Raw genomic sequence first — 27,898 nt, 5'->3', positions numbered from 1 at the left:
TCACTGTAATAGAGCATTTCATGCAAAGTAAAGACACATTTGAAGCTTTTATATCAAGTCACTGGAACCATACAAACAGTCTTACATCTGTTTTGCAGACGTCTGAAAGGTTAAACTGAGCATTCTTTGAATGATGGTCCTAAAACAGTCCTTGAAGAGCTTTAACCATGAGTATCAGGACTAGTCCTCTCATTGCTTTTCTTTTCTAATAACAGAGACTGATGGCTTTTGTATAGCAATCTTAATTGTTTAACTGCATCACACTCCTCTAAGTTTATATTGAGAAAAATGGTTGGAAAGTATAGTCGAGGTCATATATTCTGCCAGGAGCTACATTTGTTTCTATAAATATCTTATAAACGTGAAAAAATGAATTGTATTAGAGGTTTATAACAGACTTTTAATGTGTTCTTTTGCATATATTAAAGATGGAAGAGAAAGAAACAATTTTAAAATGTAAATTGATTGGGTCCCTCTTTTAGAGCACATTTGCCAATATTTTGAGGTAAGCTGTTGAGTTTTAAGGAGAAAACATTAAACTTATTAATTAATGATTTTAAAACTTGGAAAGCATTTTTTTTTGCCATGTAACCAAGACTTGAAACTTTGTTTTGAATAGACAAAATTCAAAATTCTTCCCCCGCCCCCCCAGAATCATTAGGGCCTTTTGGAAAATGTTCACCAGTTGTCTTCTTGAACCACCTGTTACCAGTTATTTATCATGTAGCAATAACAAAGTTGCCCAGTGCTTTCAAATGTCATGTGCTTTAGAACTGATGAGAGTGAGCTGAAAATCGAAATTATTAAGCTGAAAATGTGAAACTTCCTGTTTGGTGTTGAATGCTATGAGTTTAATGTAGTGTTTCCCAAAGTCTGGTACTCATGCCACTAACAGAATATACACATTGCAGGTACTGTGAGGTAATTGAGGTTTAGAGAATTAAATAATTTTCTGAAGTCCACACAACCACGGAATGATAGTGAGGATTTCGTACTGAGGTCTGACTGATTCAAAAGCCTAAAACAGAGTAGCTTAAACAGAAAGGAACTTCTTGGCCTCCTACCTAAAACATCTATGGTTAGATCTAGATTCTGGTTTTGCTGGAATCAGACCTGAACTGCTGTGCACATCTCTGTTTCACTTTCTGCTCTGTTGGTTTTGTTGCCAGCAGCTTCAAGCTCACAGTGTTATAGCATCAAATCCAGTAGAGAAGATTCTATATTCTTAAGTCTTGGAATTAGGCTTTACTGGTCTTAGTTGTCCTAACTTGAGTTGTGTGCTCATCTCTGTGTCAGTCCCCAGTGCATCTCATACCAGTATTTCAGGTGTAGTGATGATCAGATAGAGACTATTTAACCAAAGAGCCAACACTGAGCTCAGTATTTCTCAAATAGGCTCCTAAGTTTTAAGGTGTTTAATTATGTATTTGAGTTATATATTGAAGAACACATTTCTCATAGATGACTTTGTCTCTTTTTATAAAGGTACCCTATAATAATATAATCAGCTTGGTGGTCAAATAATGCTGAGGGAACTATTTTCTTTTTATTCATTTTATTGTAGAAAATTTCAAACATATATAAAGGTAGAGAGAACATAATGGATTCCTGTGTACCCATCACCTAGCACGATTATCAGCTCATGAATCTTTTGCTTTTATCTTGGAACATCCTCCCACTAGAGTCCAAAATATGTTCAGGGATGTGGTTGAAAATGACTTAAAGTAAAAAGTTACAGCATGGGAAATAAGTAGTAATTATTCATCCAGTTTGGAGTGTGGTGTTTATACTTATGTCTTTCAAACCATGTGAAATTGCCATTTTTTGGCAGATTAAACATTGTTAAATATGGGCAGTTTCTCATATTTCTTAAATATTTTTGAGTGGCTGAATTAGGTAATGTCACCAGTCGAGGATATGTTATAGGGTTCTTTTTTTTTTTTCAGGATTAACTTCTTTGTACCCCAATCTTAACATTCATCCTGTTTGCCATTAGAAATTGGTAGATCAGTGGGTATAGTTGTCAGTAAATGGTGGGTTTGTGAGTAGGGGAAAAAGTACAGTACAAGTCCTGTTTCTTTTTCATACGAGTGCTTTCAGTTACATTTCATTCTGAGGAGCACATTTTTCAGGTAGAAAAGACTGTATATACACCTAACTGATGATATTTTACTCTTCTGAAATTAAAATACAAAAGAGGTGTCAAAATTTCACAACTTACAAATCATAATTACTAAATTCTTAATTAAGAAAGACTGTTGTTTAGCTAATGCTGTATTTCAGGTATTATCTCTTCAGCTCTGTTAAGTGTCATTCTCACAGGAAACACTGCAATTAGGAATGAAGTGTTTTTGTGAAAGTTTAGAAAGTTTCCAAAATGATAAGCATGCTCTCATCCTTTCTGCCAAGTTTATTGGTAATTAAGAGTGTCCATTTGATGAATAGAAAGGAAGTCCTGGAACTTGGGGTCTAATTTTCAGGGCATTTTGGATCTAGGTGTTAGATTTTATGTGGGAAATTTAGTCAAGTTATTTTATTGTTTTAAAATACTTAGTTCATTGGGTAATGAAAAAAGAAAGAGGAAGTGAACTTTAAATGAATCACTGAAACTAATGATTATTAATGGTATTTGCAAAAGATAAGTAGAGGAAATGAGTAGTTATACGATATTTGGAATGGCAGTAGTTGGCATTCCACAGTCATAAGAGGTAGTTGAGAAGGGACTATGACCATGGCAAAGATGCTTTGATTTTTAGACGAATTTTATAGTTCTAATGCTTTATTCCTGAAGCATCAGACTGTTAACTTGACATCTAACTTGGACATTAGCTGTATTTTACAAGTTTTTCAACAAGATTATGTCCACTGTCTTAACTATATTTTACTCTGACTTTTGATGACCATCCATCCTAGTTTGTCTGAGTCTGGGAGGTTTCCTGGACATGGGACTTGCAATGTTGAAACCAAGAAAACCTCAGGGAAACCTGGACGGCTGGTTACCTTATTTTCATTTCTAAATTAATAGAATGGAGGCAATATTGACATTATTAGAAAAGTATTTAATAATACTATAAATTCTTTACCCTTAAAGTCTAGATACTTGGAACTTGAAAATACAAATGCCAAGAAAACATTTCTTCTATAGAAAGTTAGCTTGATATTTTTGCTTAATCGCTTTGGAAATTTATTTTATTTTATTTTTTTAAAGAATTTATTTATTTATTTGACAGAGAGAGATCACAAGTAGAGAGGCAGGCAGAGAGAGAGAGAGAGAGAGAGAGAGGGACGCAGGCTCCCTGCTGAGCAGAGAGCCCGATGCGGGGCTGGATCCCAGGACCCTGGGATCATGACCTGAGCCGAAGGCAGTGGCTTAACACACTCAGCCACCCAGGCGCCCCCGCTTTGGAAATCTAAAGTTAAGTTGATTTGGTGGTCATTTAAGGGGGAAAAAAAAAACTTTATTTACCCTTTAGTCAGCTAACTCCAACCAGCAAGTTGACATGCTGTTAATGAAAATGATAGGAAAAAAATAATGAAAAGGCTAGGAATCAATTATTAACTTAAAAAAAGTTTTCAGTGGGGGAATTCTGGGAATATAAACATTAATAACCAATGCTTTAAAAAAATACTAAGCAAATAGGAAAATCGTCATTTTCTTTGCACTTAGTTTTCTGAATTGTGTGATGTTTGTCTTATTAAAAGTAAATAGCCCAGTGGTTGTTGCATAACAATTTCTTTACCTTTTATGTAGCAATCCATATGTTCTGACCCTTGAATTTTTATAATATGATAGAACTTTAAAAAAATTAATCACCATACTTCAATTTACAATTTACATTTTTTTTCTTTTTTTTTTTTAAAGTAAGGTTTAACAAAATAATATCAGGAATCTAATTACAGGCTTAACTGTGCTGTGTGCTAATCTTTAATCTGAATTCACTTTAGGTATCAGCCTACTTTTATGAACAAGGGGCACTTAAGTTAATTGCTTCATTAGAAACATGCATTTAGTCCTTTCTGATCTGTAAGTACAACTCCTTGGCATAGCTGCAGAAGTTTGAACACCTGCAGCCAAGAAGCTTGAAAAGAAGCCGTAGCTTACTATAAAGGAAAATAAAAGAAGCTCAAGTTCAAAATGGTGTTATCAATGATATAGTGTTGTCACTAACTTGAGCTGACCTAAGAGAGTTGGCTTCTGCACTGCTCCTTATCAGCATCCAAAAGGGCATACAAAATTCTTTGTAAACTAATTTAAAAAGCGACTTGTTTATTCAGAGGCAACTGTGAATGGTATTTGTTCAGAGTGTAGATCACATCAACTGCATACCAGCCAACAACTTATTTCTCTTCTAAGAAGGAAGCCAAGTATCAAAGACACAAAGTACTAAAGATAAGCTTCTCAATTCTCAACTGTTCTGAGCTCTCAATAAAGCTACTGAAATACAAATTGGGGTGGGACTCAACTGTTTCCACCTGCAGGCTTCTCTTAGATTCTGGCTCTGGCTGAGAGAGGTGCCGATTCTAGTGCTTCTAGTGCGACCTTTAGTGCCCTTAGAAAACAAAACACACGCTTTCTTATGGCCCTAATCAATCAGTCCCTCTAAAGAGGATTGCACCCCTTTCTTCCAGTATTTGGGGCAGAAAAACTATGGCCGACTATTCCCATTTACAGGGCTGCTGGAAGCAAAGAGATCATTGGTTTGCTCTTAGGATTCTTGAAAGACTGGCAAGTCATCCTTTTTCCTATTTTTGTGGTTGGTTCTTAGATCATTTGTATTTGATATTTAATGAGGGGGTGACTTCAGTAAGTGGAAGAATGAATTTCATTCAAAGTCATTCAAATAATACATCATCAGGAAATTATAACTCAGTTGATAGAGAGAAAGCATCTGAGGCTACTGAGGCACAAAGTATTTTTAAGATACTGAGTGGTCACATTTGGACTCTTAATGTTAAGTGCTTAAACATGACTCACAGGTAGCATCCAAAGGTTCAAATCTGAGTTTAGTGAAATAATGGCATCTTTAAAATAAAACAATTTAATTTTAGCTCTGAGTACATAGAGTTGATCAGAAAACTGGGAAATAAATACTTGAAACACAAATAATTCAAAGATGTTAAAACTAATCCGACCCCTAAATGTCTATTTAACATTACTGAAATTAAAGCCCTTTATGTCATTGTGAAAGTAGAATGAAGCATCTGGAATATTGAATTTTAAACTGCTTTGTATAATTAGCAGTTTGTCACTTGTTTTAAATATGGTGAAAAATAGCAGTGAAACCAATTGCTGTTCTAGAGGAATTTTAAGCGCTGAGTTTTCTTTCCACAGAGCTACATTAATTGCTAACAATAGCCATGCTTCTTGAGACATATTTAAGAAGGGAAGGCCTGTGCAAGTGTCTCTTTGTGTTTGTATATAAATTCTAGAGAGGCAAAAAGTGGCCTTCAAAAGTAGTTTCTAGGGGAGCCTGGGTGGCTTAGTGGGTTAAAGCCTCTGCCTTTCTGGCTCAGGTCATGATCCCTGGGTCCTCTGATCAAGCCCCACATAGGTCTCTCTGCTCAGCAGGGAGCCTGCCTCCCCGCCCCCCTCTGCCTGCCTCTCTGCCTACTTGTGATCTCTGTCTGTCAAATAAATAAATAAAATCTTAAAAAAAAAAAAAAAAAAGAAGTTTCTATTACCTCCCCCTCCGAAGTCATGGGTTTGGGGGCCTATTAGAATTATGTAAATCTCTATGTGTCATGGAAAAATAGTAATACACATTTTCCAGTAATTTTCAAATTTAAGGATTACAGAGCATGTAGATAATAAACTGCATTAACACTTAATAGTGTTTTGATTAATTTTGATTAATTGATTTAAAAGAAATTTATTCACAAATGGAAAATACATTTCAGAAGTAAGCATACTGAGGCAAAAAAGACCTCAATGTAGGAAAAGTTTTTCAGTAAATGAAATATGTAGAAATAATTACATTTTTTAGTGGATGATGTAGTCAAACCTACACATTTACATATTTTTAACACATGAACATACTTAATTGGTGTGGCTACAAGTATGATTATTTTAAAGCTTAGTCTTTTAGTGGGAGGAATAATAAACAGTCTTCTGAGTACACTAGGTAGAAGTTAGAATTATTGTTAATTTACCAATTTGGAGGTATCTTATACTCTTAATTTTAGATTTTTTTTTTTTTTTTTTAATTCTGGAAATTGCCCTGCTTCCTTGTGCTTTTTACTGTTAAGGTAGAATGGCTCTAGGATTCTATAATTAAGCATCCCTCCCACTCCCAGAAGATAGAGATCTGTATTAAGTTAGTTTTGTTTTGTGAAGAGCTGACAAAGTGAGTTGTTTTTATTTTCATATTCAGTTGTGTGAGGAGCTGACAAAGTGAGTTTTTCATATTCAGTTTTTATTTTCATATTCAGCTGTTAATTGAGAAAAATAATATGCTTTATTTATGAAAATAATTTTTAATTGAGAAAGCAAATTAAAACTGATTTAAAAATTTGCTCTTGTTAAAACTTATTCAGTTGTCAGTGAAGTACCAATTAATTTACTTTTGGGTTTTTATAGCATATTATATATCTATATCTGTATATAAATATGTATATATATATATATACATGTATATATATATATATATATATATATATATATATACTGGTCATAAAAGTTGAAGCAATTTTATATTCTTCTTCCCAAATAAAAGATTAAAGAATTTTTTTTTTTTTTTAGCTTTTTCAGAATTATCTAGGAAGAGATTCATGCTTTGTGATTAAAGAATAATTCTTTGTAGTTTTTCATCTTTGGAAGTTTATGCTTTGTTCCTGGCTTTGACTTTTTGTAATGTTTTTTCTTTGCATGTTTGTAATTTTTAGGGTTTTTGTTTTGCATGTTAGCTTCTACAGCTTAAGCATCTCTTAATGAAGTGCACGTGGTCAAGGGGTATTCCAGTTTTAGAAAAAATACAGTTATTTGCTTTTAACCAAGTATATGTCGTACCACAGTTTGGTAAGTAAGGTCAGTCTGGACAAGGTTCTAGAGTAAATTACCAGAAGAATGGTTTTTGAATTCATAGAAGAAGAACCTTGAATGATTAGAAATGAAATTGGGATCAGTAAGAAAGTCTTTACTCTTCATATTGTTGGATATAGTAATTTTTTTTTTTTTTCAGCATTCAACTTGGGCAGCTCATTTGCCATTTATGGACCTCTGTTTTTCTCATCTGTAAAAATTACAAATCAGTATTGAATAGAACTATATTTACTGAGTTTTGTGGTTGGCTAGCTATTACGTGTTTTTTTGTTTTGTTTTGTTTTGTTTTACTTATTTCCTTGGTGCTTTGTATAGCTGAGAGACCAATATACAAAGCATCACTATTTGATAGTTTCTTGCAAAAATATTAATTTAATTCTTTTATAACAGGTCACCAGAAATGGAGAGAAAAGTAAGCAGAATCTGTCTTGCTTCTGAACCTGATATAATTCATTTTCTACAAGTGGCTTGGGAGAGAACATTAGGATCTGGTTTTGTTATTACACTTACTGATGGTCAGTCAGCATGGACCGGGACAGGTAATATTCAAAGCAAATTGTTTTAAAAATAGAATTTTGATAATGTGCTGTTCTTTAGTCCTCAATGACAATTCAGAATTAAGGTATTTCTTTAGTAGATTCTGGGTAAAATTTATATGACTGCTGTACTTGTTACTGCTCTCTAATATATGTGTGGATTTATAATATTTAATGCCAATTTCTATAATGAATAGGATAGAGAAATAAGCATGTGCCCCAGCAAATTCTGGTTACTAGTTGAATCTTCATACTTGGGCTGGTCAGGGTTTTTAAATGACCTCTTTATACAAAACGTAGATAGTACTTTATACACTTCTTTTTTTTTCTTCCTCTTCCCCCCAAGACCCCAGGGGGATACTGGGAGGCATAGGGAGGTGGTTTGGCTGGGCCAAGGGATGGTGCTAGCTTGGTGGAGTGGGGTGGTGGTGATTTTCTTTTTATTTCAGACACTTATATTGTTTGAATTATTTTCTAGTGAACATGTATTACATTTGTAACAAAAACAAAACAGTTTTAGAGATTTTGTAAACCAAGCTTCAAATCTTCATGTGGGATATTGGCTTTTATTTCATGAAATAGACTTTGAATCTTTTGTGTCTCTCCCAGTACTCTTTTAAAGCCTCATGGCCCAGAAATTATTTATGGAACATGGCAGGTGTAAAGTGAAAATATATAGAATTATGTTTTGTTCATGTGGTGAAGTTTTCATGCTCTTCTAAAACATTTTTTGAAACATCTGAGAAACTGTCTACAGTTACGCAACAGTCATTTCTAGAGTTATGTTGTAACTTATGTTTTAGGTAAAATAATTTTGTCATGTCACTTTACATGCCATTTATATGTTCTATTAATTTTGAAGTATTTCCCTAAAACTTGTTACTATAATTATTATATCATCTTTTAAAATTACATGGTGAAATTTTGTTTTTTGGATATTACAAATTCTGTTACACAGTACAGTCACACTGAACTTATACTTGCAGGGTTTAAAAAAAAAAACTCTTCTTTTATGACAGAGAGCAAGGAGTGCTGGTTTAAGTATTAATAAAACAGAGAAATTTCAAGGATAATGTTTGCAGTACCTATCGTGGCATTTATTTAAGCTGTAAACTTCTATATAGGAGAAATCAGTCATTGCTTGGTTGTTACCATGGAGGAGTGGAAGAGGATTTTTTGGGTTAATTCTATGTATGCTAGTATACCCAGGTGGCAATAGCTCTGTTTTGGAGAGGGGGTGCACACGGCTGAAGATAATGGCAGTAGGTTAATGCCAGTTGTCTGGAGAGAAGAGGAGTTCCAACCAAAGAGCCCAGGAGGCAGATCCTAGGTGAAATGGTTGCTTGTATGTAAGGAATACTGTATTTATAACTTAGATGTTCCCAACTGACAAACGCCTTATTGTGTATAATGAGTTATGATTAGACAGATGACCTTGAGATGCTATGTTGTTTGCATTTTTTTTCCCATTAAGGATTGGGGATAAAAGAATACACTGATTAAGTTTTAAATCTTGATTTAACCAGAAATTTAAGCTGAATTTACATTTATGGAGCAATTTGTGTATGTCATAATGTGCTGGCAGTTGTTCTCAATATTATTATTATTATTATTATGAATATTGTTTCACTAGATTCATTAGGAGCAAGGAATGCATTTGATTTGTCTGTCATTCATTCTTTATAAGTACCTAGACCAGTGCCTGGGACCTCCATGTTCAATAGATATTCTTTAAAAGGATGCCTCAAATGTATAGAACTTTTTAGGGAAAAAAGAAAGTGGACCATTTATTTTAGAATTAGCATTTTTGATGAAAACTCCAGTTTCATATTTATTTATCATTGACATTGATCAGAAATATAGTATGCTTTGCCATTTGTTCTTTAGCTAATGAATAATGTGAGCAAAATGTGATAGAAAACTTCATATCCTTTGTTGTGTTGTTAAAATTTGGTTTGCTTACTAACCAGGCTTTCAGACAGAAAATTTTACAGTGCACCATATATGGTTGTTTTATTTCCAAGGATACTAAAGTTTTGAAACTCACAAATGTTTTATGTATCTTTCAGTATTCATTTCTATTTTCTTGTATAAATTTCAGGGACAAAGTATCAAACCAAATAATATAACATTGTTTCCATGGTTAGTTGAAACTTATTACAGGAATATGATTTGGCTTGGCACTTTATAGATAGACAATAACATGATTAAGAACATTGAAATAATTACATAATTGAAACATGAAAATGGATTTCCTTCCTATACCTCATCCTGTTTTTTTGTACAACTTTTTGATTGCTGCAACCTTCAATTTGGATAATTTTTTTTCTCTTTTCATTTGAGTAAAATTAAAAGGATGTGGGGTTTCTTTTAATCTCCCACACACTAAATTCACTGATTTCTTTTCCATTAGTAATGTTTTATCTAATGAGTGTTTTGAGGTCTAATTATCATGTGGTTTATCATCACTTCAACATTATAGAGGGTTGTATTGCACAGTTAAGTCACAAAGTAGGTTAATGATTGATGACTATTATGTGAACTTTATAAATATATCAGCACTAAGAAACTTACCATCTCTGGAGTAGTTCACTGAAAAGTAAACTTTATTAATACATTTATTTATTCATTTATTAAAGATTTTATTTATTTATTTGATAGATGGAGATTACAAATAGGCAGAGAAGCAGACAGAGAGAGAGGAGGAAGCAGGCTCCCCGCTGAGCAGAGAGCCTGATGCGGGGTTCAATCCCAGGACCCCGGGATCATGACCTGAGCCGAAGGCAGAGGCTTAACCCACTGAGCCACCCAGGCACCCCTACTAATACATTTATTATCAAGTAATTATATTCATTTATATTTGTTCTAACCATTGATATTTGGTGTCCTATATGGAGATTATGTGTCAGAGTACAGGGGCAAAAGGATTTTTAATAAATGCAGTGAAGTAGGTCTGTGATGTGATACCAACAAGATCTGTAATAGGATGTGAAGGCTGTCATTAAAGCACCAACACAAACTTAGGTTATGCACAGTTCATTATCCATAAAGATTCAAAAGAAAAAATCTTTCATTATTTACATCTTCATCTACCCACAAATAGTGTTAAAATGATGCTTTCTTGGATCCAATGTATCTGAGAATAATTCCTTGGTTTTTGGTCATGTTGGCCTGCTTACTTTTTATGCTATTATTATGTGGTTCAGCTGTATCCTTGCTGAATTTTATTATTTCCATGGCTTTTATTTCTGGTCACCAGAGTTTTTGGAGCAGTGAGTGCTTACAGCTGTGCTTCTTCCAGATGTTCTTAGCACAAAATTCAAAACCAGTGACCGAGTTGTTTTTCCAGAATTTAAGTTCTGAATATGCAGTCAAAATTTCACATTTACTATTAATGGAATATTCAAGTGAATTTTTTTCTTTAATTTTTTTCTCACAGTTTTTAAAGGGAAGTATAAATAGAAAATTTTCTTTCATATTTTTTTCTCTTAAAAATGAAATATTCCATAATAATAGAACAGCATTCACAGATGGTATAATGTAAGAGAATATCTAAGATGTCAGCACTTGAATTAGGCCGCATGAGGCTGGAATTTCTGTCTTTTAAACTTTTGTATCCTTGGTGCCTAGAATAGTACTTGGAACATAGTAGATACTGAATAAGCATTGTTTTAAGTAAGTGAATTAAAACGATAGATGCTATGAAATATTTTCAGATATGTATCTTTTCATTTTATTGAAATTTAGAATGCTTTTCACTGGATGTTTTATTAATAGGTATCCTTTCTTTCTTTTTTTTTTAAGATTTTATTTATTTATTTGAGAAGGAGAGCTAGAGGGAGAGAGTGTGAGCAGCAGAAATAGGGAGAAGCAGGCTCCCCACTGAGCAGGGAGCATAATTTGGGCCTCGATTCCAGGACCCCAGGATCATGACCTGAGCTGAAGGCAGATGCTTAACTGACTGAGCCAACCCAGGCGCCCTCTTTTGTGTTTTTTGTAGTTACATTAAAGATGGTTTCCACAGATTTATTTCCTGTTCTCTGGGAAATATTTTCTCTTCTTCAGTATTTATAACTCTTCAGAGTTACCCAACACAAAATATGAAATTATTCCTTAACTAGGAAGCATTAGTCTTCTTATTTTTATTTCTCTATCTTTTTTTTTTCCCCCAGAAGAGCTATTAGGGTAACTGAAAGGTCACTAGATTTGATAAATAGATTTGATAGTGGTGATCATCTTAAATATGCATCTGCTTCAGAGAGAGACAAAATATGTGAAAGGATTTTTAGAAGCTGTAAAATCAGATAAAGAATATAAAAGTTTTTGTTCGTGCCTTTTTTTGACATCTGTTTTGAGATTCATATTTCACTATCAGAAATGACCAAAAGTGATAATGAAAAATATATGGATATGTTTCAAAATTCTCTTCCTCTTTGCCTATCATGGGGCTTCCAGACGTACTTGATAAAATACAGACCAAAGGTATGAAAATCTGTGTTATATTTTAGGTTTTTTTTCGTCAAGCTTTCATTAATTTCTGTTGTATGTCCTATTGTGTTTTTTAATACCATGGAAGGAAATAGTTTTTCCAGTGTCCCCTCTCTGCCTCACCACAAAACCAAACAACCAAGAGACCATAAGTATGAATCCCAGTTTGACCACTTAATCTATTCTGTGACTGTAGACCATTACTTGATCTGAGTATCAGTTTTATCATTGAAGCATCTTTCAGTGTTACAAGGAATAAAATAGATAATGTAACCTTTAAGTATAAAAGTATAGAACCACAGGAGTCTTTCATCATTGTACTAGCCTGAATTGACACAGAACACCACCCAACCACACGCATGCATTCCAAACAAATGTTAGACTAAATCTTGTAATTTTATAAGCAAACAGACCCATTGCAGTTTTGGGATGTAAGAAAGGGAACCCTCCAGGTGCCATCTGTGAAAAGGTATCTGAAAATCAAAGTGGTTAATGGGAGCTAAAGCTTAAGTTTAGGTTCATGGAATATCTGAACTGGAATATCTGAATATCCACCACCTAAGTGGAGTGGAATGTTGAGACGGCAGGCCTCTTAAGGAACTGGAACTGAGCTCCCAATGTTAAGAAAGGAAACGGGGACGCCTGGGTAGCTCAGTCATTAAGCGTCTGCCTTCAGCTCGGGTCATGATCTTGCGGTCCTGGGATCGAGTCCTGCATCAGGCTCCTCCTCAGTGGGGAGCCTGCCTCTCCCTCTGCCCTCCCCCCTGCTTGTTTGCATTCTTTCTCTCTCTCAAATAAATATAATTAAAAAAAAAAAAAGGAAACGGAAAGGTATCTTGTTAATGAAATCATCTTAAAAAAACAAGACAAAACAAAAACAAAAGACTAGTCTTTGGTTTGAAGATGCAGCATAGAGTCAAACTTGTCACTAAGAGCTATGAGTAGATAAAAGTCTGGACAAAAATCAGAATCCAAAATCTGTGTTATGTATGGATGAAGGACGGGGGATTTAAGGATGAACTCTTTGCTTCCAGTGTAAAAACCAAGTTAAGAAATTAACTTTCAAAACTGGTCCAGAGCTGTTGAAACCTGTAGCAGCTCCAACAAAGGTAAACTAGTAATCTTGATTCAAGGCCACCTCTATTGCCCAGAGCAGATTATACTCTGGCTAGAGGAAAATCTTGTTCAAACATTGCAAAGCACGAAAGGGTAAAAACAGAATGAGAAGGTGTCAGCAGTAGAAATGGAATTAATAGTCCAGGAACCATGCATAAAGACTGATCTGAAAGAGATCTTAAATATGTTTAAAGCCTTCAAATATTTAAAGGAAGGGTGTGTCAAGAACAGGATATTATGATAAAGAAAGAGAATATCTATCTAGAATTGAGAATGTAATTGCTGAAGTAAAAATCTCTGTAGATGAGTAAAGCATCAGCTTTCAGCATAGCTAGATGAGAGAACTGGAAGCTGGATCTGTAATGTAATGTGTGTCTAACAGGCTACACTCAATAAATATTAATTCCCTTCTTTTTCGTTCCTCATCCCCTACCTTCATCCACCTTTTCTACTTTTTGGCACATAATGAGATGAGAAGAATGAACTCCATTTTTACTTTAATTTGACTCATCCCATGTGAGTGAGAGGTAGATTATAGACTACTTAATCTCATTAATAACTGAGGTAAAGAAGAAAGATGTTATAAAATACTGAATTTATTAATCATTATAAGAAATAACTTACCTGGTTTTGACCTAGGAGAAGGCATATAGGATGGTAGTTTTTCTAGTAATTTACAATGCATGTATTTCATCAGAGAACAGAGAAGAAAAATGCAAGGAGTCTAATGTTTTTCAGATGAGATTTGAGACTAAATTAATGTGTTTCTCAAAAATTTCTAGCTCAGTTAAGAGGTATAATTTGGCTTAAAAATTTGTGGTATGGGGATTGGTTTTACCTTTTTTTAAATTTCTGTTATGTAAGTGTTAAATTAGTAGTGACAGGTAAATAAGTGTGTACTCATGTTTAGAAATTTATTTTTCATTTCAAAACTTCTTATTAATGTTTCCCATAGTTTCTGAGTCAGAGATTTCCCAAGAAGCCGATGACATGGCATTGGAAAAAGAGAAATATGTTGATGAACTGAGAAAAGCGTTGGTATCAGGAGGAAGACCAACTGATGCATACAAATTCGATTTTTCTAGAGAGTCTTGTCATTTCTCCTTTGAGAAAAACCTGAAAGATGTTTCAGTAAGTAAAACTTTCCGTAATATCGTAAATGGTAAAATGGCAGAGCACTTATTGAGGAATTATCTAAGTAACTAGCTTATTATTCCCAGGATACCTGGGAAATAGAAGTGTAAAAAGTACTTGGTTTTCAAGTTGGAAGAATGCTTCTTCATTCAACATTACAGTCATTAAATGCTTCATACTAATTAATTGTGAAAAGTACCTATTAGAAAATGTATTTAGTTTTTAATGCCTTAAAAATAAGTATTATAAAAGATAATTATATGAATGAGCGATTGTGCCAAGTGGGGTCAGAAACTTTAGACCATTGAGACAGGGTTTATTGTATTAAGTTTTAGGAAATACTGCTTTTAAGAAAGAAGGGAATAGGGTGCCTGGGTGGCTCAGTGGGTTTAGCCTCTGCCTTCGGCTCAGGTCATGATCTCAGTGTGCTCTGATCGAGTCCCGCATTGGGCTCTCTGCTTGGCAGGGAGCCTGCTTCCTCCTCTCTCTCTCTGCCTGCCTCTCTGCCTGCTTGTGATCTCTGTCTGTCAAATAAATAAATAAAATCTTAAAAAAAAAAGAAACCTTTATAAAAAAAGAAAGAAGGGAATATATTTACCATTGAATATATATATATATATATATATTTACCATTGAATATTTAATAATTATAACTCATTCTCTACTAGAATGTATTCACAATTACAAAATAAGACAGGTAAGTGTAGGAAGACATATCATCAGGAATTAAGGTGTTTTATTTATATATCAAACTTAGAAATACTAAAAGAGAAATAACATTCACCCCAGACTTTTGAAGGCTTGCATGCTTTACAGACAAGGATATCTGCTACTTGTCTTGTTTAGTTCTTATGCCAATTCAGATCAAGGTAGGTGGTTTATATATCAAAAATAGTTATCAAAATGTACTGTTTATATATTTTACCCAAGTTTATGGGATAATTAGAGATTGAATTATTTGCTTTTGCCAGTGGTTTATATTCTGATATAAGGTCTTTAGTAGAAGAAAGCGAGGGAAATCTTAAGCACATTAAGGGTAGAGACAGTTATTGACAATTTGTGCTGGAACTAAATTGAGTTTAAACAATTCCTTGAAAACGACTCTTTAATTCAGAATGATTAAAGGGATTTCACCAAATGGAGAAACATGTAAAGCAACAGATGGAATCATTATTTTGAAATGTATGTTAACTTATAGAGGATAATACACAGAGTCTGGCTTCAGTAATTATTTCTTTTTAGAAGATACATAGTTTTTCCATTTACCTGCCAATTTATATAAGTTTCACTATGTGGGGTCCTTAAAATGATAATTTAGAATGGGTTAACAAAAGTTTGAAGGGGCTGCTGAAATTTGGTTATTTATTACAAAACGTTCTTTCCTATGGCAGAAGCACAATTGGAGGATGTTATGTACTCTAAAACTGCTGAGTGTTTCTTCTAATATTTTGAAGCAGATCATTGTCAAATTGGGAGTTATACCATTTCCCATTCAACAAACAGTTGTATGAAATGACTAACATTAGGGGGTTTGCTGCATCGGAGTTGGACGGAGTACTTACTGTGCTTGGCAGTACATCTGACTTTGCTACTTTTGTGAAGAAAGAACTTTAAATATTCATGACCTACATGTTTTACAATTGGCTTGGCATGAATCAGCATTAAGAACTTTGACAGTTATCCTGAAAGATACTTGCTTACCACCCTGAACAGAATCAAATTCACCGAGTCAGAACCATGAACCATGAACCTACTCAACGGGTTTTCTTAAGAAGTGGGAACAGGGGCACCTGGGTGGCTCAGTGGGTTAAAGCATCTGCCTTCGGCTTGGGTCATGGGATGGAGCCCCACATCAGGCTCTCTGCTCAGCAGGGAGCCTGCTTCTTCCTCTCTCTGACTGCCTCTCTGCCTAATTGTGGTCTCTGTCTGTCAAATGAATAAATAAAATCTTAAAAAAAAAAAAAAAGGGGCGCCTGGGTGGCTCAGTGGGTTAAGCCGCTGCCTTCGGCTCAGGTCATGATCTCAGGGTGCTGGGATCGAGTCCCACATCGGCCTCTCTGCTCAGCGGGGAGCCTGCTTCCTTTCCTCTCTCTCTGCCTGCTTCTCTACTTGTGATCTCTCTGTGTCAAATAAATAAATAAAAATCTTTAAAAAAAAAAAAAATAGAAACAGAATAGGAGATTCCCAGTAATGCAGAAGTGCGTTGGTTCCTTAAAGGATATGTCTTAGAGCACTACACTGCAGTTTAGGTAGCTGCCTCCTTATTTATCATCTATTAAAATGCTTATGAGAGAAAGAAATGCTACTCAGAACAGTTGGACGAGTTTATTCATGACCGGACTTACTTGGATATTTTTGGGTATTTGAAGCTTTATGGATGCAGATGAAAATCACAAATTCATTTGGCCAAACTGCCGTGGGAATCTTCCAGTGCTTCAGGATGTGCTTATGCAAATTGAATTTCAGAGTGACAATATCTTGTAAATTCATCTGCTGGCAAAAATATGCACACAATTGGAAACATGGAAGAATACTTTTTAAGGTTTATAGTGCTTTGGATGACCTAAAAATTTAAAAGGAATTTGCAATCCTTTCCTTTATGACACAGACATCTGATTGTTGCCAAAAATGACCTCTTATACTTAGAAAAAAAGAAAAGAATGAACATAGATGCAATTCAGAAAGTTGTAGTGAATTCTGTTGTTTGTTGACATTAGGTTACTTTCTCATGGCAAAAAGTATTCCATGAGCCCTAAGTACATTTACTACCAGATTCAGACTCTCAGAATCATGGCTTTTCAGCATTTGTTGCCACCAGTTCCAGAAATTTTATGTTTTTAATTTTGTGTTGGAGATCACTGCGTAATTTGAACATTTTGAGTATTCAAGTCATATGAGATTTACTTGAAATTTATATAAAATGTTCCTTTTTTAAAAAAACTTTTTTTTTTTTTTTTTAGAGACATCTGCTTGCTGAGTATGTTGAGTCTTGATCTGGGGTTGTGAATTCAAGCCCCATATTGGGCATAGTGCTTACTTAAAAAAAACATTCTTTAAAGGAAGTAACTACTGATTTTTATACTCAAAAAGACCTGAGTATCTGGGGGCACCTGGGTGGCTCAGTGGATTAAAGCCTCTGCCTTGGGCTCAGGATCCTGGGATCAAGCCCCACATTGGACTCCCTGCTTGGTGGGGAGCCTGCTTCCCCCTCTCTCTCTCTCTCTGCCTGCCACTCTGCCTACTTGTGATCTGTGTCTGTCAAATAAATAAATAAAATCTTTTTTTTTTTTTAATAAATAAAATCTTAAAAGACCTGAGTTTTTAAAAATATTATCTTATGTTTTATTAGAGTGAAAGAATAGTCAGTCCAAAGCAATGAAATATTTAAGGTATATGTAACACATTTTTTGGAGGGAGCATGTGCATATTTTTCATGAGATTGCTTTTGAACTCATAACACCCCAAATTCCATTTACACTCTAATTTTTCCTTACGGATTACATAGTTTTTTTTTGTTGTTGTTGTTTTGCTTTTTGTTTTTGTTTTTATTTTAATTTTAGCTTAATTCCCATTGGAATAAGTGTTGAATGACCAACAAGACATTAACTTACTTTCTCCATATGGGACAAACCTTTGGGACCCTTCCTGACCCATTACCAGTGCCCTTCAGTTGACAGTAGATCATTTTAGATGAAAACATACTCTAGTGCAAGCATGGAGAAACATGTCTCTACTGTGAGTGGTAGCCCTATTCAGAAGATTATTCATATACTTTGTGTCACTGCTTTTTCTGTGCCATTCACAGGTCATACTGATTTTGCAGTATATTCTTTGTCATGCAAACAACACATCTTAATAATGTTATCCTTTTTTGCTTTTATAACTTTATCTGTTTCTTCAGAAAAACAAATATTTATGAACCACAAAATAAAAACACCTAATTTTCGATAGAAATAACCTTGGGCTCATTATTTGCTTGCTTGTACCTGTGTTTTCTCATCTGTCAAGTTTTAAAGTGATTTCCTAGGTCATCTAATATGTTAGTTTTATATTTCTAAAAACAGCCCTAATGAAGGAAAGCCATGAAGTTTGAAGAACAAATAAACATGATACACGCACACACACATACACACGCACGTGAGAATTGGCTACAGGTCTCTTTTAGAATTAAGTAAAGTCTATTTTTATTTCCTTTTCCTTTGTCTCCCTTGCCCACCATCAGAAACTAGGATGCTGTTTAGGCTGAAAATTTGACAAGCTAAGTACCAGGGAGGCTTAATCTTTTCCGATTTAAAAATCCAAATAAGCAGTCTTGGGGTAGTATGATGGCTTTATGATGTTGGAGACCTAGGCTTCTCTAATCACGTTGCTTCGCCATTTTTAATAGGCAGTTTTTATCTCATGGTCCAAGAAGGCTGCTCTAGCTTTACTGTATGTTTACCTTTTAGGCAACAGGACTGAGTTAAGGAGAAAATAAAGAGCATGTCCATTTTCTTTAAGGCCATGATGCTTACATCACATTGTCCAGAACTAAGTCACAAAGCTTCACCTAGCTGCAAGGGAATCTTTAGCTGTGTCCTATGCCCAGAAATTTCCACTACTGTGTAAAATGGGAAGGAGGGATATTGAAGGACAACTAGCAATCCCTGCATGTTAACATTTAAGAGAGATTGAAGCCTCATTTAGAAGGGTTCATTTTATTGTTACAGGGGTATGTCTGTAGTATTTTCCTTACAAATAATTGTTCCAGTCATATTTTAGTTCCAAAAATGTTGCAACATACAGTGAGAACAGGCTAGTTTGTGTCTTGCTGTATATTGTAACTTTTTAAGTAAAAAAATGCATTCCAAGTTCAAACAACTTTCCTACAGTAATTTAATTTTCATTTTCAGATGTATAAAAATGAGGTAAAATAAGTTAGCTAAAAGCAGCCAAAGTTGTTTGTAAAAACACTAGTCCAAAATCCTTTATTATTACCATGTGTTCCTGTGGTTTGGGGACTTTGAATTCAAATGGGCATTTCCAGATGAAATATCAGAATTCAAGCATTTATTGTGATGCTCTGTGAAAGACTTTGTCAAAGATAGTAATGGCTTTCAGGTTTGTTGGAGTATGGGTTGTTTGAATGCCTGGAAAAAAAATAGTATTCTTTGTTTCTGTAATAGAAATATTTAGTATACATCTGTCATTTTTATATTAAACACTTTATAATTTCCTGACCTCTTTGGAATGTGGGAACTAAACCAGTAATATATGTGGCACAGAAATTCTGCTCAAAGTAGATCTTCTCTAGTTAAGCCATAGAAAAGACATTAGAATTTTTACTTTAAGAAAATTATTAATTTTTAGCTATACTTTTAATCTTTGGGAACTTTTGCTTTTTCTTGCTTCATATTGCTCAGCTTTGATTTAAAATGTTTTCTTCTTTTAAAAGAACATCTCAAAGTGATTGTATTTTAGTTTTTTCAGTTACTCCAGGATAGTGCAGGAAAGTAACAACTTAAAGACAGAAGTGGAAAATAACATGTAAAAATCATGCTCTAGAAGGACTTTTGAGTGTTAATAATATTAGTATTTGCTTTTACTTCTCAGTTAATCTTTTTTTTTTTTTTTTAAAGATTTTATTTATTTATTTGAGAGAGAGAGACAGTGAGAGAGAGCATGAGCGAGGAGAAGGTCAGAGAGCGAAGCAGACTCCCCATGGAGCTGGGAGCCCGATGTGGGACTCGATCCCGGGACTCCAGGATCACGCCCTGAGCCGAAGGCAGTCGTCCAACCAACTGCGCCACCCAGGCGTCCCTTCTCAGTTAATCTTAACGTGTACTTTCACTTCACCCTGTGGACTTGGCATTGTCATTGTTTCTGTGTGAGGAAACAGATGCTGAAGGCCTAAGCAAATTCTTAAGGAAAGCAGAGGTCTTAAGTTAGGGTAGAATCTAGGCCTCTGTCCCAAAACATTTTTCTTTTTTTAATTTGTTGAGTTGTAGTGTGTAATGTGTATATGATAAAATGTACTCTGTGTTTAAAAACACAGTTTTCATCACCCTAGACAGTTCCTCATGCCTCTTTTCAGTCAGTCCCCATCTACCCCCTGTTCTTCCCCAACCCTGCCAACCTCCAGGCCCTGAGCAACCACTGAACTGTTCTCTGTCACTATAGATTAGCTTTGCGTGTTTTAGAATTTCATATAAATGGAACCATACAGTATGTACTCTCACATGTGACTTTACGTAGTATAAAATTTTTGAACGTCATCATTATGTGTTGTGTATCAGCAATTCATTTTCTTTTCTTTGCTGACTAGTATTCTATTGTGCTGATAGACCACATTCACTTTTTGATGGATATGTGGGTGGTTGCCAGTTGTGGGCTCCTATGAGTAAAGCGGCTATTTATCTTTGTGCCATCCCCAAACTGTTTTGAATACTTAGATTTATAAGAAAATCTGAAATCAGGTAGTATAAGTCCTTCAACTTTGTTCTTTTTCAAAGTTGTTTTGTATTTTTTGTATACTTCAAATTTTCTTGTGAGATTTACAGTCGGTTCGCCGATTTCTACCATTAACTTTCTTGAAATCTTGATTGGGAGTGCTTGTATTTATAGACTTGACATCTAAACAATATTGAGTCTTCTATGGGTGAACAAGATCGCTCTCTCCATTTATTGAGGTCATTGGTCTCAACAGGGGGAGATTTTGCTCTACCAGAGACATGGAGACATTTTTGATTGTCACAATTAGCAGCTGCTACTGGCATCCTTAGAGATGCTGCTAAACTTCCTACAGGGCGCAGGAACTGGCTTCCTACAACAAAGAAGTAACTGGCTCAGAACATCGTGAGTTCCAAAGTGGAGAAACACTGACTTAATATTCCTTAGTCACTCAGCAGCTGTTTGGAGTTTCAAAGTGCAGGTTTTGTAAATCTTTTATCAGTTTATCATTCTGAAATAGAAGCTTAGGTCATTGATTTGAGACTTTTCTTTTTACTAATATAGTCATTTTAGAATCTGACTTTTCTTCCAAGTGCATTTATGCATTTCCTAAATTTTGGTATGTCATTTTTAAAAAAAAGATTTAGTTTAATAAAATACTGTCTAATTTCCTTTTTGATTTTGTTTTTTACTTATGAATCATTTGGAAGTTTGTAATTTAGTTCTAATTTTTTTTTTTTTTTAATATTCCAGATGTCTTTCTATTACTGGTTTTTAATTTAGGTCCATTGTTGTTACAAAATATCATATGTCTTAAAACCTTTTAAGTTTATTTGGGTTTGTAAGAAGGCCCTGAATATGGTCTCTCTTGTTCATTTGTCTGAGTGTACTTGAAAGTAAGATTCTGCTGTTGTTAAGTGGATTGTTCCTTAAATGTCAGATAAAATAGTTAATCTTGTTTAAGTTTTCTGTATTCTTTTTTTTCTTTTCTTTCCTTCTTTCTTTTTCTTTCTTTAAGAAAGAGGGTGTATGAGAGTGGGGAGGGGAGGAGCAGGGGTGTAGGAAGAAAGAGGCGGAAAGAATCTTAAGCTGGCATCGCACTCAGTGTGGAGCAGGACTTGGCGGCTTGAGTTCACACCCCTGATAATCATGACCTGAGCCAAAACCAAGAGTTGGATGCTTAACCAACTAAGTCACTTGGTGCCCCAACTTACTTTCTATTTACCTGTTCTGCCAATGACTGAGACTGTGTTGAAATCTGTAACTAATTATGGATTTACTTTTCCTTGAAGTACTATCAGGTCTCCTTTTATGTATTTTGAATTTTTGTTACAATGCAAAGCATTAAGCATTAAGGTTTGTCATGTCTTTTGGTGATTTGAACACTGTATCACTTGAAGTGACCTTCAAATTCTTAATATTTTTTTTAATCTAAAATCTACTTTATTAGTAACCCTACTCTTTTAAAAATATTTTTTCCTATTTATTTATTTATTTATTTGTTAACATATAATGTGTTATTTGTTTCAGGGGTAAAGGTCTGTGAATCATGTCTTACACAATTCACAGCACTCACCATAGTACATACCCTCCCCAGTGTCCATCACACAGCCACCCTATCCCTTCCCCCCATCCCCCAGCAACCATCAGTTTGTTTCCTGAGATTAAGAGTCTCTTATGGTTTGTCTCCCTGCCGAACCCATCTTTTTTTTTTTTTCCTTAAATATTTTTATTTATTAATTTGAGAGAGAGACAGTGAGAGAGAGCATAAGCGAGGAGAAGGTCAGAGGGAGAAGCAGACTCCCCATGGAACTGGGAGCCCAATGTGGGACTCGATCCCAGGACTCCAGGATCATGACCTGAGCTGAAGGCAGTCGCTTAACCAACTGAGCCACCCAGGCGCACTCCCCAACCCATCCTGTTTCCTTTCTTCCCTTCTTACCCCCATGACCTCCCACAGTGCCTCTCAAATTCCTCTTATTGGAGAGATCATATGTTAATTGTCTTTCTCTGATGGACTTATTTCACTCAGCATAATACCCTTAGTTCCATCCACATCGTTGCAAATGGCAAGATTTCATTTTTTTGATGGTTTGCATGATATATATATATCAATCACATCTTCTTTATCTGCAGTTCATCTGTTGATGGACATCTAGGTTCTTTCCATAGTTTGGCTATTGTGGACATTGCTGCTATAAACATTTGTGTGCACGTGGCCCTTCAGATCACTACACTTGTATCTTTAGGGTAAATACCCAGTAGTGTGATTGCTGGGTCATAGGATATCTCTATTTTCAACTTTTCAGGGAACCTCTACGTGTTTTCCAGAGTGGGTGCACCAACTGGCATTCCTACCAACAATGTAGGAGAGATCCCCTTTCTCCACATCCTTGCCAGCACCTGTTGTTTTCTGACTTATTGATTTTAGCCATTCTGACTTGTGTGAGGTGGTATCTCATTGTGGTTTTGATTTGTATTTCCCTGATGCCGAGGGATGTGGAGCATTTTTTTCATGTGTCTGTTGGCCATCTGGATGTCTTCTTTGCAGAAATGTCTGTTCATGTCCTCTGCCCATTTCCTGACTGGATTATTTGTTCTTTGGGTGTTGAGTTTGATAAGTTCTTTATAGATTTTGGACGCTAGCCCTTTATCTGAAAGGTCATTTGCGAATATCTTCTATTCTGTCAGTTGTCTTTTGGTTTTATTGACTTTTATTGTGCAAAAGCTTTTGATCTTGATGAAGTCCCAATAGTTCATTTTTGCCCTTGGCTTCCCTTGCCTTCGGTGATGTTTTAGGAAGAAATTGCTGCAGCTGAGGTGGAAGAGGTTGCTGCTTGTGTTCTCTTCAAGGATTTTGATGGATTCCTGTCTCACATTGAGGTCTTTCATCCATTTTGAGTATATTTTTGTATATAGTGTAAGGAAATGCTCTGGTTTCATTCTTCTGCATGTGGCTGTCCAGTTTTACCAACAAAATTTGTTGAAGAGACTCTTTTTTCCATCAAATATTCTTTCCTGCTTTGTCAAAGATTAGTTGACCATAGAGTTGAGGGTCCATTTCTGGGCTCTCTGTTCCATTCCATTGATCTGTGTGTCTGTTTTTGTACCAGTACCATACTGTCTTGATGATGACAGCTTTGTAATAGAGCTTGAAGTCTGGAATTGTGATGCCACCAACGTTGGTTTTCTTCTTCAACATTCCTTTGGCTATTCAGGGTCTTTTCTGGTTCCATATAAATTTGAGGATTATTTGTCCATTTCTTTGAAGAAAATTGATGGTAATTTGATATGGATTGCATTAAATGTGTAGATTGCTCTGGGTACCATAGACATTTTCACAATATTTGTTCTTCCAATCCATGAGCATGGGACGCTCTTCCACTTCTTTGTGTCTTTGCATGTATCACTAATTCGACTTTATTTATTGCTTAGTAGTCTGTTGTATGGATGATGGTTTGTTTATCCATTTACAGACTGAAGAACATTTGGGTTGTTTCTGCTTTTTGGCTCTTACAAAATTGCTTTGAACACGTAGAGCCTTCTGTGTGAGCTGAGTTTTCATTTCTCTAGTGCAGAGGTTGGCCAACTATAGCCTGTAGATTGACCATGCATTTTGGTAAATACGTAAGTGTTCCCATTTATTTATATATTGTCTGGCTGCTTTTTGTGTTACAGTGGGAGAGGAATAGTTGCAATTGAGACCTTATGGTGTGTAATGGCTAAAATATTTACTTTTGGTCCGTTTAGAAAGGACCAAAAGTCCTTTCTAGAAGGACCAGCAGAGTTTGCTGACCTCTGCTCTCAGATAACTATTTAGGATAGTGAATGCTGGGTTGGATGGTAGTATATGATTAATTTCATTTAGAAACCACTAAAATGGGATGTCTGGGTGTCCCATGCTCAGTTGGTTAAGCATCTGCCATTGGCTCAGGTCATAATCCCAGGGTCCTGGGATTGAGTCTCACCTCAGCGGGGAGCCTGCTTCTCCCTTTGCCTGTTGCACCCCTTACTTATGTATGCATGCCTGGTCTCTCTCTGAGAAATAAATAATATCTTAAAAAAAAACAAAACAAAAGTGCTAAATTTTTCCAAAATGGTTATACCATTTTACATTTCTGCCTGAAACATAACGAAAGTTCCACATTCTCACAAGCTCTTAGTATTTTCAGTATTTTTCATGTTAGCCATTCTAATAGGTAAGCTGTATCTTATTGTGGCTTTAATTTGTATTTCCCTAATGGATAAAGATCTTGAATATCTTTTCAAGTCCTTATTTGCCATCTCTATATCCCCCCTTGATTAAGTCTTCAAATCTTTCACTCTTTTTTTTTTTTTTTAAAGATTTTATTTATTTATTTGTCAGAGAGGCAGAGTGACAAGCAGAGGGAGAAGCAGGGTCCTTGCTAAGCAGGGAGCCTGATGTAGGACTTGATCTCAGGACCCTGTGATCATGACCTGAGCCTAAGGCAGAGGCTTAACCTACTGAACCACCCAGGTATCCCTTTTCACTCATTTTTTTAGTTGGATTGTTTTTCTTTGTCAGATATGTGACTTGCAAATATCTTCTTAGAGTTTGTTGCTGATCTGCTCATTATATTAACAGTTTCTTTTATATAGCAAAATTTTTTGGTTTTGGTGAAGTCCAATTTGTGGACTTTTTCTCTTTTATGGATTATGCTTTCAGTGTTATGTCTAAGAATTCTTCACTCAACTCCGGCCAGAAGATATTCTCTAACTATTATTATTAAACTATTATTATAATTTTTTAATGTTTCATAGTTTTATCTTTTACATTTAGGTCTGTGCTCCGCTTTCTGTTAATTTTTGTATAGGGTGTGAGGTTTAGATTGAGGTTAATTTCCTTGAATATGAATGTCCAATTGAGCTAACACCATTAGTTGCAAAGACTCCTTTCTTCATTGACTTGCTTTTGTACTTTTATTAAAAATCATTGGCTGTATGTGTGTGGGTCTATTTCTGGACTCTGTATTCTCTTTCATGGATCTCTTTCTATCCCTCCACCAGCACCACATTGCCTTAATTACTGTAGGTGCATTGTAAGCCTCTAAGTTGAGGGTGTGATTCCTCCAGCTGTATTCTTTTTTTTTTTTTTTTTCCAGTGTTGGTTTTTAGGTAATTGAGTTATTTTCCCTTTCCAAATACATTTTTAAAATCAGCTTTACTCTATTTATAAAAAATCCCAATCAATTCGTGAAGTCCATGAACACAGTATGTGGTATCATCTTTCATGAGCATTTTTTAGTTATTAGCACACTGATTCTACACATGTTTTCTCAGATTTATTTCTAGGTCTTTAATTCTTTTTGGAGCTATTAGAAGTAGTAGTATTTTCTAATTTGAGTTTCTAGCGGTTCATTAGTAGTGTATAAAAATATAGCTTATTTTTTTTATCTTGGTCTTGTATCTTCCCACCTTGCTGGATTGCCATATTTGTTCTAGGTTTCTTGGTGACTGTGTGTGGCTCTTTATTTTATTTTATTATTTTTTTTGTAGATTGCTTGGGATCCTTTTACAATAATGTTATGTGCAAATAGATGTAGTTTTATATATATATTTTTTCCAATCCTTAGGCCTTTTATTTCCTCTCATTGCCATATTTCACGGGTTAGGATAAGAAATACCTATGTTGAATTTTAGTGGTGAGAGCAGAAATCCTTACCTTATTTCCCATTTTAGGGGAAAAGCATCAACCTTTCACTTTTAGTTATGATGTCAGTTGTAATTTATTTTGTTTTATGCCTCCTATCAGGTTATGGAAGTATTCTTCTATTTCTAGTTTACTGCTTGGTTTTATTGTGGATAGGTATTAAATTGTTTCAAATGGTTTTTCTCCATCAATTCATGTAGTCATAGGAGTTTTATTTTTTATTTCTTTCTTTCTTTTTTTTTTTTTTTTGACTTTTCGTTTTTAGACTATTAATGTAGGAGATTATAAAGATTGAGCTTTGGCCTTGTATTCCCATAATACATCTCATTTGGTCATGGCATGTGTCTGTAGTAGTACTGAGTGCCTGCTGATTAGTGTAGGGTGAGAATGGATAATAAGTTTCTGCTCAAAATTTCTGTGACCACAGTCAAGTAGGAATAATCAAGTAGGAAGAGGAAGGGACTTTGCCTTGTTAGTTCAGGGTGAAAATGGTGGACAAGGCTCCACCTACAATTTCCTCTCTATAGTACGATAAGGATAAGGATATGCAGTCAAAAGCTCTACCACTGAGCTATACCCCCAAGGATAAGGATATGGATAAGCACAGCTTCATCTGGTTTCTTTCCCTGGACCAGAAGGGGCAGGGAAGGTTCTAGGCAAAAGGCTTTTTGTCCTTCATGGCTACCCTTTTCTGCTTCCATTGGCCAGGTAAGAGGCGGCTTTTCCTTTTGTTTGTACATTTGCATTCATTTGTGTTTTCTTGCTGTAGGCTTATCTGATATCCAGACTGGATAACTAGAAGGCAACAAAACAAAACCAATCAGGGAACCCTCTGACAAGTCTTTTCTCACATTCCAAGGTCCCCACTAAAACTTTTTTTCCACCTTAAAGAATCTTTTCATAGTTGCTGCAAGGTTGTTAGTTATAATTAGTTATAATTATAATTATATATAACTATATATTTATATATATTTATATAACTATAACTATACAGTTATAGTTATATAATTATATATAACTATAGATATAGTTATGTAAATATAACTAATATATATAATTAGTTATAATTAGTGAGCGTAATGGGGTATAATGAATTATCTCCATCTTGTGTAGAATCCGAATTCTGAGTTACTTTTTTAAGTGACTTAAATGACTTTAAGGAGGTTTTTATATTTACCCACAAAGTTTCCTCTTCCAAAGTAATTTCTTGCAAAGTAAATTCCTCTGTGTAGTTCAGATTTCCTTATAATATTTACCTTCTGTCAGAAGGACTTTAATATTTCTTTTCTTTTAGGTCTGATTATAATCATTCTGGCAGACCTGGATTTCACCCTTCTAATTAAAAGTTATTTTTACTGGGTATAAAATTCTAAGTTGACATTTTTTTCCTTTCAGTACCTAAAATTGCTGCTGTGTAGTCTTCTGGCGAGATAGCTGTTCTTCTTAATAATTGTTCCTACCTAAGCAATGTGCCTTGTTTCTCCA

At 35.0% G+C, this 27,898-nt stretch overlaps 1 protein-coding gene across 6 annotated transcripts in view; it reads left to right on the top strand.

Annotated features, from left to right (window-relative positions):
* XRCC4 (X-ray repair cross complementing 4) overlaps window positions 1-27,898 on the top strand; it is a 269,572-nt gene that overhangs the window by 5,159 nt on the left and 236,515 nt on the right. For 5 of the 6 annotated variants that reach the window (XM_044266115.1, XM_044266114.1, XM_044266116.1 and 2 more), the window contains exons 2-3: window positions 7,430-7,578; window positions 14,135-14,310. In XM_044266115.1, the coding sequence (XP_044122050.1) occupies window positions 7,440-7,578; window positions 14,135-14,310 (315 nt within the window). In that variant the 5' untranslated portion in view covers window positions 7,430-7,439. The remainder of the gene's footprint in view (window positions 1-7,429; window positions 7,579-14,134; window positions 14,311-27,898) is intronic. The other variant, XM_044266117.1, reaches the window with a different exon arrangement.

This window comes from Neovison vison, chromosome 1, assembly GCF_020171115.1.
Source record: "Neovison vison isolate M4711 chromosome 1, ASM_NN_V1, whole genome shotgun sequence".
NCBI classification, from domain to species: domain Eukaryota; kingdom Metazoa; phylum Chordata; class Mammalia; order Carnivora; family Mustelidae; genus Neogale; species Neogale vison.
Note: the sequence above shows the minus strand (reverse complement) of the source record. Positions and strands in the feature narration are given on the sequence as shown.